The sequence below is a fragment of the Gouania willdenowi genome, chromosome 3 (assembly GCF_900634775.1).
Source record: "Gouania willdenowi chromosome 3, fGouWil2.1, whole genome shotgun sequence".
Taxonomy (NCBI): Eukaryota; Metazoa; Chordata; class Actinopteri; order Blenniiformes; family Gobiesocidae; genus Gouania; species Gouania willdenowi.
In genome coordinates this window covers 41,015,923-41,034,597 of record NC_041046.1, presented here as the reverse complement: position 1 = coordinate 41,034,597, position 18,675 = coordinate 41,015,923, and the positions used below count along the sequence as shown (strand labels likewise).

Sequence of the window (18,675 nt, the reverse complement as noted above, 5' to 3'; positions counted from 1 at the left end):
CAGTATCAATGCTCCGAGAGGGGCTTCCCTTTTGAAATACCTCCCATGTAAGTTTGGAGAGACGGACCGTCTTTGGCCAGGTCATGTGACATGGAGAATGCCTGGAGAACGTTTCACTTTACGCCAGTCATGTGACCATAGGCTCTGATATACTCATTGGGCTAAGGCTTTAGCTAATATTTTTCTACCTGTTAAAACTCCTGGTCATGCAAAAAGTTTAAAACTGCTTCTGAGGAGGCTAAAAAGACGCCATCGAGACGTGGCCCCCTCCGCCGCCCAGTGCCAAACACAGCCCTTAGAGCCAATCCTTATTCCGAAGTTACAGGTCAACTACTGTCTGCATACGCAATCAAAAGACAAGGGAGGTTGGCCCACTGACTGTTTGTTGATTTTTGTGACAGTGCTGCAGCGCTTGTCTAGCGCCCCTCGTGGCCAAGAGTTACACAGTGTGTCTTTAAGCTATATATCACTAAATTTAGCCATCAAAGAGTTCGAAATCTCGAAATATTCCGAGCACCACGCGATCCCCCATGCTGTGAAAAATTCCTGGTGAGAACCCTGCATATCACACATTTCAACGGTATTTTTCCTGTTAAACGGGTAGCAGAGGGTCTAGATAGAGATAGATGGATAAAGTGTTACTAACTTTGCTCTTGTGACCATCCGGATTTTCTAAAATCCCTGAAGTATATAAAATGTAAAATTATTAAAAGTAGTTTACTCTATTTTGGTAGAATTTCAGGAAGTTTAATAGCTGGGTTTCAGTCACACGATTATGATGACACGCAAAGGGGGCGCGATTTCAGATGGAGGGCAGGAAGTAAAAATGGAGAATATGATTATGAAGGACACCGTTGCAGAGAGTCCGTATTGTACTGATTTAGATCCAGCTTCAAGGCAAAGATACAAACAATTAATTAACAAATATGTTGGATACAAGAGGTTTGTTTGTCACATACATATATACAGTACTAAATACTGAATGGTACTTTATGACATGTAGTAAAATAGCATTTGGGCGTTCAGCTTTATGTGTACAGTGTGCAGGGGTGAAAGAAAGAAAGGAAACAAGAAGACAGTCATCAACATCCCCCACCAGATTGATTCTCATTATAACTGACAACCTTTTCCTAAATGTCCTAAATCTAAGAACTTAGATGTATACATAAAAAAATATTATCACATCAGAATATAAAATTACTAACTATCTTAAACGCTTTCTAAGAAAAGCTGTCCCCTTTGAAGGTACCTCGAACAGAGTAAAAAAAAAAACGCACAATGGCAATAACACCGGGAAAAAACATTTGCGCACTTCTCATTTTTGAACTCCATCAAGGTATTGATACCCAGAAGCCACACACCGAATTTGGTTATCCTATCTTAAACAGGTTCTGAGAAAAGCTGTCCATTTAACTCAGACGGATGGACGGACGGAGCTGAAACCTATATCCCCCTTCACACTTTATGACGGGGGATAATAATATAGTAAATCAGCATTTAACGACAACATAATGCTATACAAACACAGCCACAAAAACAAAGTTAGCTCGCTAACATACCTCTGATGAAGTGGTCGCTACAGCATCCTCTCGACCGCAGACGTAGGTTTAAAATCTACTTTTTACAGCGTTGTTCTGCCAGCTTTTTACATTTCTCACCTTTGTGAACGACAATCTTCTGTACTCTTTAAAATCTATTTTCCTTTTCTCGATTAGAACGATTGGGGCAGCCGTATACTACACAAAACATGGGCATTTTGATTATTTCAGACGGCAGATTCTCAAGCTACTTCACTTCCTGCCCTCCATCTGAATTTAGCGCTCTTGCGATGCAGCAATATGACATCACGTGAAATCAACCAATAACCAGTAAAGTCCTCTAAACAGAAAAAAAAGTGTCTATTCGTACGGTTGCCGTACGGACAACCCCCGGTGCTATTGGTACGTGTACCAAAGTACACCTACATAGCGTCTTAGGGTTAGGTTATAACCCTACATCACAACAATTTTTAGGGTTAGGGTTAGGTTTAGTCATAGTCACATGACTTAAACTGGCCAATGAGGGGCGGTGCGTACAGATAGAATGTCGGTATATTGATATGACAACCGTACGAATAGCCATTGCCAACAGAAAAAGATGATGAAACTGTAAAGTGACTTGGTAATGGAATGGAATAAACCCTGAAATGGAAAATTAGAGGCCCTGGATTATTAAGGAAGCCTGTTTTAGTAGTTTTTATTCTTTAAGACTTTTTGTGTTAAAGACTCCTGGACGTGAAGAAGCCAAACATGAGACACGTCGATGATTATTGCAAACTGATGAGGTTTCTAGTGAACAAACGAACACTTATCATCTGATTTCTAAGCAATAGAATATCTGTTTTCAAATCCCACACACAATAGTTTAAACAAGCTACAGATGAAAGGAAACAATAAGATGAGGCCAAAAAAACTGCAGGAGCCAGACTTCCAATAGCAGAAAAAAGATCAATTGGAGTAAACAAGTGTTATTGATCCTCATGTCAGTGGACCAGGGCGTTGTGTACCAATTATATGGATTTGGGTTGTTTTAGAGTGGCCACATGAGACAACGTTTCAGAAAACCAGAAATCCAGCCAGTGTTTCTCTGTGCTGCTTTTAATTTGATATCAGGGGGGCAATAGCGACACGTCCGTCCCTTTAAAAGATATCGCACTCGTGTACGATGAATAATTCAGATGGAATAATTCCACTGGGGGTTCCTGGAAGGTGGGACTAATGTCTGGCTTCCTCCAGCACCAGGACAGTCAGGCAGCTCATACATAAAAGATGAAAAGGTTTAATGGCCTCCATTGGATGTGCGAGAAGCAGACATTGGATTGGTAGCTTGGCTTGGATTGTGACCAGCCCACAGCCGCTCAGGTCTGCCCCCCCCACTCTCTCACTTGCCTCACCATCTAATATCTGTGTCATATGCAAGCCGGCTCTGCTCTGCAGTCAGAAGCAGGGAGGTATAAATAGCAACAACGTGGATGTAGGAGAAAATGAAACCATGCTCAAGTCCCCTTAGCTTCTTTCTACTTTCGCTAAAAAACTAAGGAAATGGTGCATAAATGTCTAGCAGCAAAACAAAAAAAAGCATCACCTGTTCCTTTAAGGGCCACCTGTCCCATTTACTGCATTTATAGGAAAATGCTATAATAACAGAGGCACATTGAGCTCACAGCAGGCACCGTAAGGGGCCCATGAAGGAAGGAAGATAGAGAGAAAAAAATAAAAATAAAATAGCAGCGCTGTCCAAATGGAACCCTATGGAATAACTCGGGGCGGGTTGGTAAGGTAACAGTGGCTGGTACGGGTGGGGGAAATGGCCATTTGTCCAATCAGCTTGATACCTGTCAGTCATGATGAGTCACGATGACTCATTCAGCAAAAAACAAAGCAGGAAAAAAAAAGTGGCACACAAAAGAAGAAGGAAAGAAAGGAATAGGATGAGTGTGAAGCTAAAATGACCAAGTTAGACAACAGTTATCATCCCGTCGCAGGCTCACGGTAGCTTGCTGTTTAGCTCCACTGAAAAGCAGGCATCATCGACACTACCGCCGCGTCCCGCTTCTCCGAGAGGCCAGAAGGAGATACTTCCCCACCACGCAGCCTCACAGGTCAGACTCAGCGGACTGCTGGACCTGTTGCAGGGATTATTCAGCCCGACTGATTCGACTGTACGAGTAGAACTTTACAAGGCCTCCTGACGCCAAGATCAAAAACTATATAATAGCCATAAGATGAGCTTTTAATGAGCGAGTATAGCTTATGTTTGTTTTGAAGTGGGATTTAAGCCTCATATTTGTGAAATATGTGAACCTACAGTCTGTAATCCTTCTGGGTTGATCCCTAATTTTTGTGACCCTTAAAATCAACGAAAGGTAGTCTACATGTGATTTTATATAATATACACAATATAGTTCACCGGCCCCCCAGCGGCCAGCTGCAATCCTCCCCCCCACTATACGTGCTATGTTGTAATTGTTTTCATGGGCTTATGCGCTGAGGAGTTTTTTTCCTCGTCCTGCACTGTGCTTCCCTAGCGGAACATAGTGTAGGATCTGCCTTTTCTCCCCTCTCCTTTCCTCCATTTTTCTATTTTTCTATTTTTCATCTAAGGATACGGGGCGCTGCCCTTGCGGCGTCCCGCAGTTCTCCTGCTCCTGTCCTCCCATGTTATATGTGCTTGTGCTGTCTTTTATCAAATTGTCTTTTCATGCATCTTGGACGGGACGTAACTGAAATGCAAATTTCCCCTTTGTGGGACGAATAAAGGATATTTCATCTCATCACCTGTTCTTTTTCTTATTGATTTTGGATAGTTGACAAAAACACATTTGTGAAAAATGTGGTCTTAAGATGCATTTAATGAAGAAAAAACAGTAAAGATGGATTAAGATCTTGTAAGAAGAATGTTTCACTCACTGTACCTGTGTGTGTCCAACCATGCGTTTGTGTGTGTACTCGTGTTTAGGGTGGGGGCACAAATACAAATATTTGCCCCGGGGCCTATCACCATGCTGTTATGCCACTGGAACACACTTATCTGTTTGAGTGGAGCCAAACCTTCTTCCTGACACACGCACCGTAACACTTCACTGGAGCGCAGCAAAGATTGGCATATTTGGCCAGTCTGAACATGCACACTGTGAAAAACGCTTGGACGAAAAAGAACCTGGACTTACGGAGCTGCCTTGTTAGACTTCCGCCCTGCTTGACCACCCAAGGGTGCGCTTGGCAAAAAAACAAAAAAACAAACCTATGAGTTCAAGGCATTTTTGCTTTGATTATATGTCAACAAAACCACCTGTGAAGATACAAACACAACCAGCTATCAATTCAAACTCCATCAGCACAGGCGAGTTGATGTATTAAATCTCTATTGGAACAAATATGTGCCACCGCGAGTCCATATTGATTTATCTTCAGTAACTCTGACTCGACAAGGACACCCGTCAGTGAAAAGCTTGATGGAGGTTAAAGTCCCACCTAATCTACGAGCAGGAAAATTCATAGTGACACAGCTTTGCCAAGACTGTTGGTGGCGTGACAGGAAAACAGGGATATGCTGTTTAACCGCTCCGTGTATCTGTTGGTCATTGGATTTTCCATTGGATTCCACCAAACAAAAAAATATTTTTTGTTTGGTTTTTTATGCCCCTTATGGTTTAAAGGGTTTTCAACAGCACTGTTAAGCGTAGCCGCCCCCCCGACGCTGTGATTTCAGCCCCTACGCTGGTGGAAACACAACATAGGGGCCGACATCACAGCATAGGGGGCTTTTCTGTTGGTTTTGCTTTTTTTATCGGTACCGTTGTAATAACTGTTGCACACTTAGACACAAAAGGGACTTCCAGGCATGCAAGGGTTATTTTAACTCTCTTTCTAATCTGCATAAACGAGAAACACATACATCAGCCGCATCATCTATACTATACTATAATCAATTTGCTCGGATGTCTTCACTTGAGGACCCCTGCAGCCACTTAGCAGCCCACGATGCTGCCTGTGTGCATCCTTAGCTTTCTAACCCATAATCACAGTCCAATAAAAACAGTGTGCCTCATAATCTAAACAAAAACAAACAACTAAATAAAACTATAGGAAAATATTAAATTAATGAGTTGAGGGGAGCGTGACAATAACAGTCCCAATATTACTGTGGATCCCACATAACAGGGCGGGCCGAGCACAGGAGTTTTAATCCAAAGCTCGTCTTCAAATCAGGCTTTTAATTGTCAAAAGAATCCCTTGATAAACTATTCAAAACAATGCAATTTAACTAAAAATAAATCTTGAATGAAATAAATAAAGGAATAATAGAAATGAAAATGAAGCCTATTAATTTAAATTCTGGTTCTATAATAAACAATGCAAAACTGCATAATAGTTCTTTTTCTTTTTAAAAGTGCAACTGAAAATGTATTTTGTGCCTTAACAATTGGACTTAAAAAAAAAAAAACCGTGATTACACTGATTTACGTCATATTTGTTTGGACCAGCAGAGGGCGCTGGTAACCCAGTGGTCGGTTGGCATGCAGATATCTTGCAGTGAAGAAGAGAAGCTATGCTAGCAGACAGAGCTAATAGAAAAACGTGACTTTTACAGATATTCAAGAAATATTACAGATATTCTTTCGGTGCTAAAGGGGCAATGAATCATTTATTAACATATTTAAGAGTAGAAGGCAGCCAGAAAGAAAGTATTAGCAGACTCCGCCCGCCGCCTACACTTGTGGATAAAAAAAGTACTGGTTAAAAAAAGTACTGCGATTCAATTTTCAGAAAATCGATATCAACCGTGATACCTATGAATCGATTTTTAACTGCCTTACGATTAATCGTTACATCTCTAGATAAAGATATAATATAATAGTGCCTGATCAAATATCCTTCTCCTATTATATCCTTAATAGGTTAAGGATTTTAGTTTTATTTGGTTGTGTACGGGTATATTTAAAGTTCAATAAATGTTGAGTTTTATTGGTGTATTTAATTTAATTTCTAATATAAACATTTATATTATATGAGTGTTTCAATTGTATAACGTTTATAATCAATGTGCTTTAAAAAAAAAAAGTATATCAGCCTCAAATATCGGCTTTAGATATTGCCCATCGGCTGAATTATTATTTTTTGAAAATAGAAATTTGTTTATCTCTTCTCTATCCTGAAAAACAAAAATGCCTTAAATTTCAATTGTAATTTTTAACTTTAAAATGAAAATCAAATAACCACAATTTTTTTGTTTTTAATATCCTTTTCTGAACGTAAAATCCAATGACCAAAACATACACATGATGCCACACGTGTGCTAATCATTTAGCTTCAAGCTTCGTTTTCAATAAAAGCCACAAGTAGACGTTCTGATCCAATCTTTCAGGGCAGAAAACTATTCATTGGTTTTATGTGAACAAGGCCAAAACCACTTCACGCAAGCAAATACATTTTATCACCAAAGAGCAGAAGTCAAACAAACACTGCAGCACCATTTAGTGCTAGCAAAGTCTTTATGCTCCACAAACCACAACCACGCTTGACAAGTAATGTTGCCGTTATTTCCATCCTAACACCTGTGATGTCTTACTGATGATAACAACAACGTGGCTCAGACTGCGACAACTCTCCACGGCTAACATTTGCATTCTGAAGGTTACGTCTCAAACACTTTATTTATTGATACATTTCACTTACATCCAGCATGGCACCATGCAGTGCTGTGAGAGACCATATGTGTGCCATATAAAACATCTAATTTTCAGTTATTAGTTAAAAATGCAGTGCAAGTTATTTTTGGCTTAATTTGGTCAAAAATGCATAATGTGCTTTCAGCTTATTGTAATTCAGTGTTATTAGAGGATAATGTCCCAAAATCAAGATGATGCTGAATGTGTGCAACTTAATTGTACACAATTGCACCAAAACCAAACATTACATCACCAAAAATGCACAAAAATGATTCCAAAAGCAGCATGACCAATAATTCACTAAATTAATTGCAAAACACACTAGACAACGACAATATTATAGAAACGTATTTTAAAAATTAATACAAAAAAACACAAAATAACCAAAAACTAACCTAAAGGTGCAGTCCGCAACTCTCAGATCCCTCTCTCCCCCGCCTTCCCCGCTGCTCTCTTGCCCTGCCTCCAAACTTTCCAAAGTCCCTCCCTCAGAGGAGCTAACAAGCTAACATTAGTCTGACAGCAACATCACAGTAATATAACATGCACTGTTAAAAGCATGTTACTGCAGTGCTTCTCTCTCTCTATGTGCACACACCTCAGCAGCAGCAGCAACAACACAGTGTCACTTACAGCAGCCACACGGAGACTGCTGCACACATGAACACATGCACTACAGAGTTCTCGTGTAAAAATTACAAATCAAATCAAAGTTTAATGAATCTTCTAAACCCATAAAACAACAAACAAAATGAGAAAAACATGCTAAATTAATCCTAAACCGCACAAAATAATAAGAAAAATACACAAAAATGACTCAAAAACCCAATGTGACAATGCATAAATGCACAAAATGACTTGCAAAACACAAAATTAAAAAATAAAAAAATACACAAAAGGACTCAAAAAAAACACATGACAACAAAAACAATCACAAAGATTAAAAAAAAAACCCAGAAAACAACACACAAAAAGAGGGAAAAATATACAAAACAACAATAAAAGAAAGACGCAAAACGACTGCAAAAACAAACAAAACTGCAACACGAGAAAAATATACAAAATGACTAGAATAACACACATAAACCTTCATTTTTTTTTCCTGTATTAAAGCTCAGATTTGTCATTATTCACAATGTTGATAATGTGGCCCTTGTATGAAGTGATGTATTAGTAAATATCACAATCATTGCTGTGAATGGGAAAAACAAACCCGTCATTCATCTTTTTCTTAAAATGTTCTAAACAGTTTTTGTCCGCATTAAAGAAAACTTAATCTGGTACCACTAAAAAAGATCGTAGAGTGACATTTGCCAACATCTGCTATTTTACCGTATGTTTGTCATGTTTTAAGTTTCTTTTTAATCCTGGTGCATCTAGATTTACTGAAGCTCGGCTTTATTTATTTATTTATTTATTCTGCCATCAGTTTTTCAGGGTTTTGAAGGACACAGCAGATTGGAGCCAATCAATTTGTCTGCTTGAAAATGAAGGATTTCATCGTTTGCTATTTCGTTGTTCAAAACATCTATTTCACTCTTACAAAGTGGGGTTTTTTTCTTCAAAAGACAAGTTCACCATAATTTCAACAGAAGTGGCTGAAACTACTTCATAAAAAGGTGATTTTGAGGTGATTGAGTTGTTTTTTGTTTTTTTTTCAAACCAATTCCTTCTACAATGGAGGGGAAGGTTAAAAGAGGGGTCAATCTGATATAGTGGTGAGCGACGTTGCCTCACAGCAAGAAGGCCATGGGTTCACTGCATATCAGAGAGATGTATGTTCAGCGTCACTGAGCATGTATAGATTTATTTAATAATAAATAAGCCTCAACTGAGCATAGAAAAGGCAGTAAATGTGGCTTGTTGTGTTTTTAGGCTCAAATGTTTTCAACTGAATGTTGCAAAATGTACATTTCATGGTGATTTCCTGCTTGTGTACAGTTAGCATGAACCAGGCCAGGCCAAATCATGGTGTTATTTATAGGTTCGAGGCTTCATACAAGAACCAATGTGAATGCTAGATGCTAAAATGCTTTTTGTCAAAGAAAAAAAAAATGAAAGCCAAATACAGTGTGATGTATAAGTCTGGACTCAAGGGGCATAAATTGTGTTACTTAAGTGTGTTAACGTCATAAAGCTGTGAGTGGTTTTCTAAAATTTGAACTCTGAAGCTGTGTTTCCATTACCCTTGGAAATAAGCAAATTCTAAATAACGCAATAAAAAATGGCAACGGAAACACCTGAATTTCGAAAAAACACTCAAATATCACAAAAAAAGTTTGTACTTTTTCATGAGAAGGAATTTCAGACGCTTCGATATTGAAATGTGTCGTAAAAGCGCTATGGAAACACGTTTTTCTCAAATACACATCACAAAATGTGACGTACCTGGTCACATGACTACTTCTCACATGTAAACAGAAGAGGAGACCGGGACATTTGTAAGGAATACAGAGTGTGATAAAGATGTTTGGAGCGTCTGTCTTCTAGCAGCAAAGTCTCGCGGAATGAGATTTCACAGGAGTTATGAGGCTCCTGCCCAAAACAACGTTCAATGGAAACGAGGAGTGTCTCGATTCAATATATGCGCTCTGATAAGTTTTTGTCCCCGCCCTCATTTGTTCCCACCGTATACTGACAGTAAAAAATAACTGAAGTGAACTTGAATTGTTGACTATTGTTCTCTGATTAACATCACTTGATCAAGCCTTTTCTAACATTCCACACTACAAAATAAGTAATAAAAATATGTATCGATATCATATCGGAAGTGAAAAAGTTGCATCTGAAACTTATTCAAAACGCAATTATACTTTGTTGACATTTAGAAACATCGCTTTTATTTTGCGCAAATCTGTAATGGAAACACCGGCTAGAGTTTATGTTCATGCTAGGGATGAAACGATTCGCTCAACTCCCGATACGATTCGATTCACGATACGATTCCCTCACGATTTATTTTACAAAATGGGAGAGCAGACAAATGATGACTGAAAATAGAAAATACTGTATTATTTTCCTTTTATTTTTCATTGTCAAAAGAATCCCTTGAAAAACTATTCAAAACAATGCAATTTAACTAAAAATAAATCTTGAATGAAATAAATAAAGGAATAATACAAATGAAGAAGAAGCTTATTAATTTAAATTCTGGTTCTATAGTAAACAATGCAAAACTGCATAATAGTTATTTTTCTTTTTAAAAGTGCAACTGAAAATGTATTTTGTGCATTAACAGCTGTACTTTAAAAAAAACAACAGACGTCGCACTTTATTTATGTCAGATATTTGTTTGGACCAGCAGAGGGCGCTGGTAACCCAGTGGTCGGTTGGCATGCAGATATTCTAGCAGTGAAGAAAAGATGCTATGCGCTATCAGACAGAGCTAATAGAAAAACGTGACTTTGACAGATATTTACGTAATAATACAGTATTTTTTCGGTGCTAAAGGGGTAAGGAATCATTTATGAACATGTTTAAGAGTAGAAGGCGGCCAGAAAGAAAGCAGTAGCAGATTCCGCCCGCCGCCTACACTACTGGAGAAGAGAAGGATAAATATATAGCACCCTCTGCTGTTAAAAAAGGTACTGCGATTCAATTTTCAGAGAATCGATATGAACCGTGATACCTATGAATCGATTTTTAACTGCCTTAAGATTAATCGTTACATCCCTAGTTCATGCAAGTGGCAATTAAACATGGAAATACTGATTGGATGGTCCAAAGGTGCCATTCTGAATTGTTAATCTTTGTAGCTGTCTGATATAGAATGCATTCGACTTGAACTGACACTTGTAGATAAAAACTGGATTTAACGCTTACGTTTACACTGGTTTGGAAGTGATGTCCTCCTACTTAAGAAACGCATATTAATGACACATTTGATTTCTTTCTTTCCTTTATATTGTTACAACTAAGAGGTTTAATATTAAGCCTGTTTCAAAGGGATATCCCACTAACTGAGATGCACATGCTTTTCAAAGTAGTCCGGAATGTTCTCTTTCTAAAGTTCAATTCCCCCCGCATGATCCTAATTATTCTTTTTTGCAAAATAAGTAACTTTTATAGGTTTCAGGTGAAGCTCTAACATGATAACTAGTCGATCCTTTACACATAGCAAAACATTTTGAACGGGACTATGGTCAGAATTAGACATAACTAATTTTCCGTTTGTCAAACTTTCGAGACATTCACCTATTTTCTGAAGAAACATAGCGTGTTATACTAGCAGTGACGTGCCGTCAGGGTAGGCAAGGTAGGCAGTGCCTACCCAAGGGTGAATTGATATTTTCATTATTTGTTTTAATTATAATACAATTATAAATTATTTATTTTTCCATTTCCAATAGCCTACAGTACATATACGTTTGAAAGTGTCCTCATTTTGTGCGTTTCATAGCCCAAATTACTAAACAGCGCTATTTCCTGGAACGGCTGCCGTCTCACTCCACTGTAAGGCAGGAGGAGGCCACGCCCCCTCCCAAAAGCACACGGCTGCTCTGCCTCCGTTCCCACAGCGTGTTTTTACATGTTTGCGCATGCGCAGTCAGTTCCCCAAGATGACAACCATTTACGTCTAAAGGCAGCTCTCTACCCTGCCTTTGGATGTAACCGCGCTATGCTAAATGCTATACGTAAGTTCACTGTACATTAGTGAATTGATCCCATGTGACCGCTGCTGCTACGTTCTCTCTCGCTCTTGCGAGTGGGCGAGATAGCACTACAGGCAGGATAACAGCGCCAGAGAAAAACGACAACTTTTAAAAGATGGAGACCAACACCTGAGCTACCAGAGCTTCAGCAAAGGAAAGGTCAGAACATTGTTTCACACCTTTCACAGTGAATGGTACAAAAGGAAGGATTGACTTTGTCTCTGATAATGTTCTATGTTCTGAAAAAAATCTAAATAAAAAGTTCTAAAAAAAAAAAGTGAATAATAATAAATGAGTCAAATTGCGTTCTCCGTTTTAGAATGTAAATTCTGTTTTTCTGCGATCACAGAAAATGTGAGGCCCTATGGAGCATGGCCATGATGACAGTAAAGCAGTTTCAGCTTCTCGTTTTTACATTTCCATCAGCACCAGTCTGTATTTGATTGAAGGGAAGCCCAATAAGTGGAAACTAGTCACCCTAAATACTTCAAATAAAACCCAAACCAAAACTTGGTGAAAGTGGGGACAAATTGATGTGGTTGAAAATCTGTTCTCTGATGTAGAAACAAAACTAGGTCAAAGACTTTCCTTCATATACATCAAAGACTTTCCAGCTATGTAAGCATTAGTGATGATAGAAAAAGGCAAAGCGTAACAAATGTGCAAATGTATCAACAATTAGTTGGTTTGTTTCCGTAAATCATCCTTGTTGCTTTACATCAGTGCTTCCTAACCGTTTTTGTCCCATAAACTCCCTTTATAATTTTGTCAAATCAGGTCAGGTGTGCCCCCTTTTCATATCATCAGGAAACCTTCCATAATTTCAGATGCTGCTTCATTTGTGTATCAGCGTGTTGTCCTGAACTCCCTCCTGTGTCTCCAACGTGATTTCCTAAGGCTTAATCCACTAATACTAAGTGCATTTTTATTAAAAAGGGCTGGGTGATTTTGCCTAAAAGCAAAAATCTCTGATACTTTTTAAAGAAAAATTCCAGTTTCAATTTTTTTTTCTTCACTGCACTTAAAAATGACTGCATACATCATTTCGGGGTGTTGAAAAACATTGACTCGGCAATATATCGCGATATTACGTCGCAAGAAAGTCTTTTCCACTGGAATATGTATAAAACCAAGTAAAGTGTTACTAAACCTTTTGACCAGAAACTGCAAAAAAAAAACCATCATTATCTAAGAAGTGCATATCTGAGATCAAAAAATTGCAAAAGCGAGTGTCATGGTCACGACAGAGAGACAGGTTGTGTCCCATCATGTAACCGACCTTCACTCATATCTATTGGCAATGATGCATAACTGGGTTGAGTGACATTAAACTCTTTGTAATGTGGAATATAGCTCTGTGCTGCTCACACATTAGCAAAGCTATACAATAGCTCCACTACAAAAATCACACAATCAAAAGATAGAAAAACACCATCAACGTCAGGAAGCAACATGATTACACACAGCATACATCAATCCTAATGAATAATCACTGACCCAATCAGCCACAGTGGCAGCATTTTATCATCATATGTTTATAGCAGAAAATCAACTCCTTCATTTGTTCAAAGCATGCACTGCATTGTATAGCATTGCCATAAGACCAGTGTCAAACTCAAGGTCGGGTGGCCAAATCCGGCCGTTTAGAGCATCAAATTCGGCCCGCAGGATAAAGTTGAAATGACAGAAATTGTGTAAAAATACCACCAATTCAGAATCAGAATCCTTTTAGAAGCACAACAAAATTAAAAAAAATAGCAGCTCTCGTAAAAAAAGTGTGAACAGCAGAAAGAGAAAAAAAATACATAAATTCAATGAAAGTCCACCTTATTTGCTAGGGCTCAAATTTTTCCCCACACTTTTATCACATGACGGCAGTAAGGGTGTAACGATACATCATCAGATCAATCAATCAATTGATATTCAATACTGAGTATTGAAAATGAGAGCAGGAAAGTTAACATCCTGTTAATTTAAACTGAAATGTTGGTTGGACTTAATTCAAATAAAATGTGAAAACATTCAACATTAAATGTTGCTAACTTGTTTGTTTATGTCCAAAATTAATTATTAGACAATTCCCTTACAAAAACATTAGGAATGTATTAGGGCTGGGCAAAAAAAAATGATTTAATCGATGAATCAAATTTGTAATGATTTATATTCAAGTTTTAAATTATTATTATCTATTTTAATGTTTCTCAATTCCCACCATAGTTTTTTTGTACTTTTTCTCATTTCGATGTGAGCCAGCCCCCACTTTGTTTACATTGTTTACCCTTTAAGTAGGCTATGTGTGTGCAATTTTTTTATTCGCACTATTATGAGATACTAAGGGAAGAGTTTATTATTTTTTTAATTGTAATGTTTAAATGTTATAAAATATGTAGTTATCTGATTTCTTTATCCGAAAATTGAAGCTACTGTGAAGTTGCTGTTGCACTTTTACTTAAACCTGGGTTAAAGCTTGAAATTGTTGAATGACAGACTCATTTACTTTTTATTTTGGGATTGTTCTACGTATTTTAACTCTAAAGGACAATCACAGCAATAAATTTGCACTTTTATCTGTGTATATCTGATGTCTGCAGTCATTTTTAAGCGCATTAAAAAAAAAAAAAAATCGAATCGAAAATCAAATTTTTCTTTAAAAAAAAAAATCAGATTTTTTTTTTTTTAAGGAAATATCGCCCAGCCCTAGAATGTACAAAACCTCAAATGCACTGTACAGTATTCAAAGATTTATTTCACTCACACTAGTTGAATTATTCAAGTCACTGAATCGTTTCATTCTAAATTAACCAATACGGATATCCCGAACCGATATTGTGTGTGTGCATGTGTGTGTGCATGTGTGTGCTTCACAGAGCTCCTTTCTCACCTTGTTTAGACCCTCAATGTCTTGTGTCGTGTTGATGTCAGGCCAGAATTAGCAGATCAGATGCGTAATTTCTGGATTATCACTGATGGTGACATATGGGAGTGTGCGTGACACAGCGCTGCTCAGACCTGCGCTGGATGATGGTCAGTAAAACATCTTCAATGAATGCAGACTGATTGACAGACTGTGTAGTTGCATTAACTATGATCAATAGGACGGTTTCTGTCCTAATCTGCCTTTTTTGCATGCACTGATCAGAGCAAAATTACAGGACCAGACGGAGCACCCACATTAAATGAGGGGGAAAAAAAATCGAAGTTGTTGTTTAAAAGATAAAATAAAGAAAAAAAAACATTGTTTATTTAGTTTTCTACATTACTAAATGTTTGTGCAGCAGACAGAAGTCCATCTGCCTCAACTTTAACTTCCTCAAATGTCAGTGTGCTTGTGCGCACTGACGTCTCCACATTAAATGAGCAAAACGCTCATTTTAATAGGGGGGTCTGCACCAGTTCTGCTTGTGCACTAATTATTGCTGCAATCTTAGTCACTAAAGGATTTAGGGAAGCAACTGGTTTACCACCCTTTATTTCAGCTCTTTGTATGTTTAGCACAGCATCTACAAGTGCGGCTGATTTCCCATTAGTGTGTGTGTGTGTGTGTGTGTGTGTGTGCCTGTGTGTGTGTATGAAGAAAGGAAGGAGTGAGACAGCACCCCCTGTATGGCCCGTAGCCCTGAGTCTTGGACAGCGTCACCTTGGCAGAGTGAGCTAAAGCTGTCAGCGACACACAGAGCAAAGCACTCCACCAACACCAAACTAAAGCGTGCACAGCACCGTGCACGGGCACGGATGCACAAACCGTTCTCACGCTGCTGCACAATTGGAGCTCAGAGCTCATGGTGTTTGAGCCCATGCAGCATCTTTGAATACCAACAGTAAAGGCTGTAAAATACACTGCATTATATTCATGTTGAGGTAGAGGAATGATAAACAATGTTTGGAGGATGGGAAAAACTTTTATAGGCAGATTTTTCACAACTTCACCCAAGGAAGGAATAAATTGTCTCTTTTTTACATGCATCTCATTGTTACCCATGTGTACATTGACTATCCTCATATTCAGCATCTGATAGAAACTGACAGATTTGAGGTGAATCCTGCAATACACAAAAAAAAAACCTAGAGGCGAACCATGAAGCAAAATCCTTGGTTTTAATTATGATTTTGTAATATAATGATAATCACTGGTCACCATGGGTAGCTCATTAAAGCAGTGGGTAGCATTGCTCCATCTTAGCATTAAAGGTTCCAGTCTATAGTACCCTATGGTCTACAGTGTAAATACATGCATGCTGGGTGCTTATTATGAGAGATGAGATCAACATCAGCAACCCAAAAACACAGGTTTGATCATCAACCTAGGGCTGGGCAATGTATCGAGATTCTACATGTATTTGAGTTTTCTATTTTTTGGCGTTAGTAGAGTCAAACACTGCTGCACTTGATAAGCTTTTGCATTAAATTAACCATCTTTTAAATGTTTATTTTCACTGAAACATTGATACAAATGTGTTCAAGTATTTCAGAGAGAATTTCATTAAAGATGCTGCAGATTTGGTGTTTAGATTGTGATGGTTTTTTTCTAAAAAAAAAAAAAAATACATAAATACATTTTTTTTTTTTTTTTTTTAAATTAAGTGGAGTTTTATAGTTGTTAAATTGTGAAAACATGTTTTGGTTAGAAAAAGAGCAGTTAGTGGCTAGAATAATGGGAACATGATGACTTCCTATGAAATGTTCATTTGAAAATGAAACAATGGAATAAATTAAAGAGAAATAAAAGTGTTGCAAGATTGAAACTTCAGTATTTCCTAACTTTTTCAGTAGATGCAAAGTCTTCTTTCATTAACTTTCCTTTAAATGAAAGTGAACCTGAGAAACTGTAGCAGTATTTCTGTGTGCCCTTCACATTATTCAGTAACTTTGAAGTAGCTCACGGTTTCAGAAAGGCTGGTATATTTTGATTTTATAGCTTGTTTAGTATTAAAATACTCGTTTTACGTGTCACTGCTTTTGATACTTTGCACAGTTAGATGGATCACTGAGTACGTCCTAACCCCGACCTACCCCATAAAAAAGCCACACTAAGAGAACTCACTCACACATGCTGTCCCCTATGGGAGAAAAAGACAAAAGTGTCACATATAGTGCAGCTGTTTGTTAATAAATGTGCCTGTGTAGCATTTTTCATCAGCAAATGTAACGTGAATATGTGAAATGTATCAGTTGCCTGGGACGTAGTAATTATGACAGAATTGGCTCCCTGGGGGGCGGAGGGAGGGGTGTCTCAGCCTCCCTGCTAAGATGATGGCACCAGAGAAGAAGTATGAAGATATGAAGACATGGTTTTTATGCTCACTGTGTCATTATACAGAGAGTATGAGTGCGTGTGAGAGTGTGTGTCCACAAAATGTACTAAACAACCACAATACAGACCTGGGCAATATGTCAAGATTCAAGATATAACGTGATTTCTGTTTAGACGATTTACAAAATCATTACTTCTCAGAACAGCATGAAAAGCACAGTTGGATGGATCCGAACCCTAAACAAGCCACACTGCAGAACTCACTCACACGTGCTGTCCCTGAGAGGAGAAAAAGCCAAAAGAGGCACACTTTGTGCAACTATTTGTTAATTTATGCAAATTTTACCCAGAAATGTCTTTCTGGTATGAATGTATTGAGTCAAAATTATCGAGATCTATTTCAAATATCGTCATTTTCAGAAAACATTAAATAAAATATCGAGATATGAATTGCAGTCCATACCACCCAGCCCTACCACAATTGTTTTTTCTTAACTTGATGAAGCTCATGATAATGTAGAGAGAACATTAACATTACCTCGGAACAGAAAGGCTTTGCTGTTATTGTGGAGTCCTGCCACTTGGGTAATTCCATAGGTGGCATTTGCCAGGTCCAGTTCATTGATGATATCAATCTGATAGTCTTGATCCGAACCGAGAGTCAAAACTGGGAAAAAAAATGAGAGAAAAGGTGGACATTAGAGAGAGAAATGTAGTGTGAGTCCCACCTGCTGAGGATGAGGATGAGGATGTTACACATGCTGCAGACGCCGCTTTTGTCCAGGTGTGCTGGAACAAAACACTACCAGTAGTTTAAACTCTCACGTTGGTGCAAAAAGGTCTCATCACTTTTAATAGTGATCACTTTGAAACAGAGCGAGAACTTGGAAGAATCTCCCGTTTTCCAGTTCAACAACTACGCATGATGAAATGACGGGACAAGGCGCACAAAGCCTCATGAAAAGCTCATCATGTCACTGGGAAATGTGCCACGCTGCAGCTCGTACTTACACGGGTTGGTAAAAAAGAAAAAGAAAAAAGGAAACAGAGCCACGTAAATATCCATGTGTGCGGGAGATGCGCTGTACAGAGTCCGAGAGTCGTAGCCGCTGCGTACCCGCTCCACGCCGCTGTGGTGTGCTCTGTCCCCGACGCTGCGCTGCGCACCGCTGTCAGCAGCCTGGAGGAGGAATGGTCCACAGCGAGAAGAGCAGGGAGGGGGGTTCCTCTTTTAAAAAGCACTTCATTTAACGTCTGCAAACGATCTGATCATACACTGCATTGTATCTAAAAGCCACAGCAGCAGCATTAGCCCAGTGTAGAGAATAACAAGGGCAGGAAGTTAGGAAATAAACATTTTATCCGATAATCGTATTTTCAATGACCCCTATGAAGGAATTTCCACTTTTAGAGGTGGGAAAAGGGTTTTCCAAAAGAAACTCAATAACAAAGAGATGGGTAACTTTTATTACAGTATATGGCACAAAAATATGATTTAGAATAATGAACAATCTAAGCATTAATAGTGTGGGGGGAAAGGAAGGTTTTTTGGTTTCATTTCA

At 38.4% G+C, this 18,675-nt stretch overlaps 1 protein-coding gene across 1 annotated transcript in view; it reads right to left on the bottom strand.

The window, feature by feature from the left end:
• LOC114460871 (protein kinase C-binding protein NELL1-like) overlaps window positions 1-18,246 on the bottom strand; it is a 376,823-nt gene extending 358,577 nt beyond the window's left edge. Inside the window, exons 1-2 of the mRNA XM_028442750.1 lie at window positions 18,125-18,246; window positions 17,652-17,780 (exon numbers count right to left, since the gene is read on the bottom strand). Of these exons, the coding sequence (XP_028298551.1) occupies window positions 17,652-17,780; window positions 18,125-18,179 (184 nt within the window). The 5' untranslated portion in view covers window positions 18,180-18,246. The remainder of the gene's footprint in view (window positions 1-17,651; window positions 17,781-18,124) is intronic.
• Window positions 18,247-18,675: the final 429 nt, after the last annotated feature.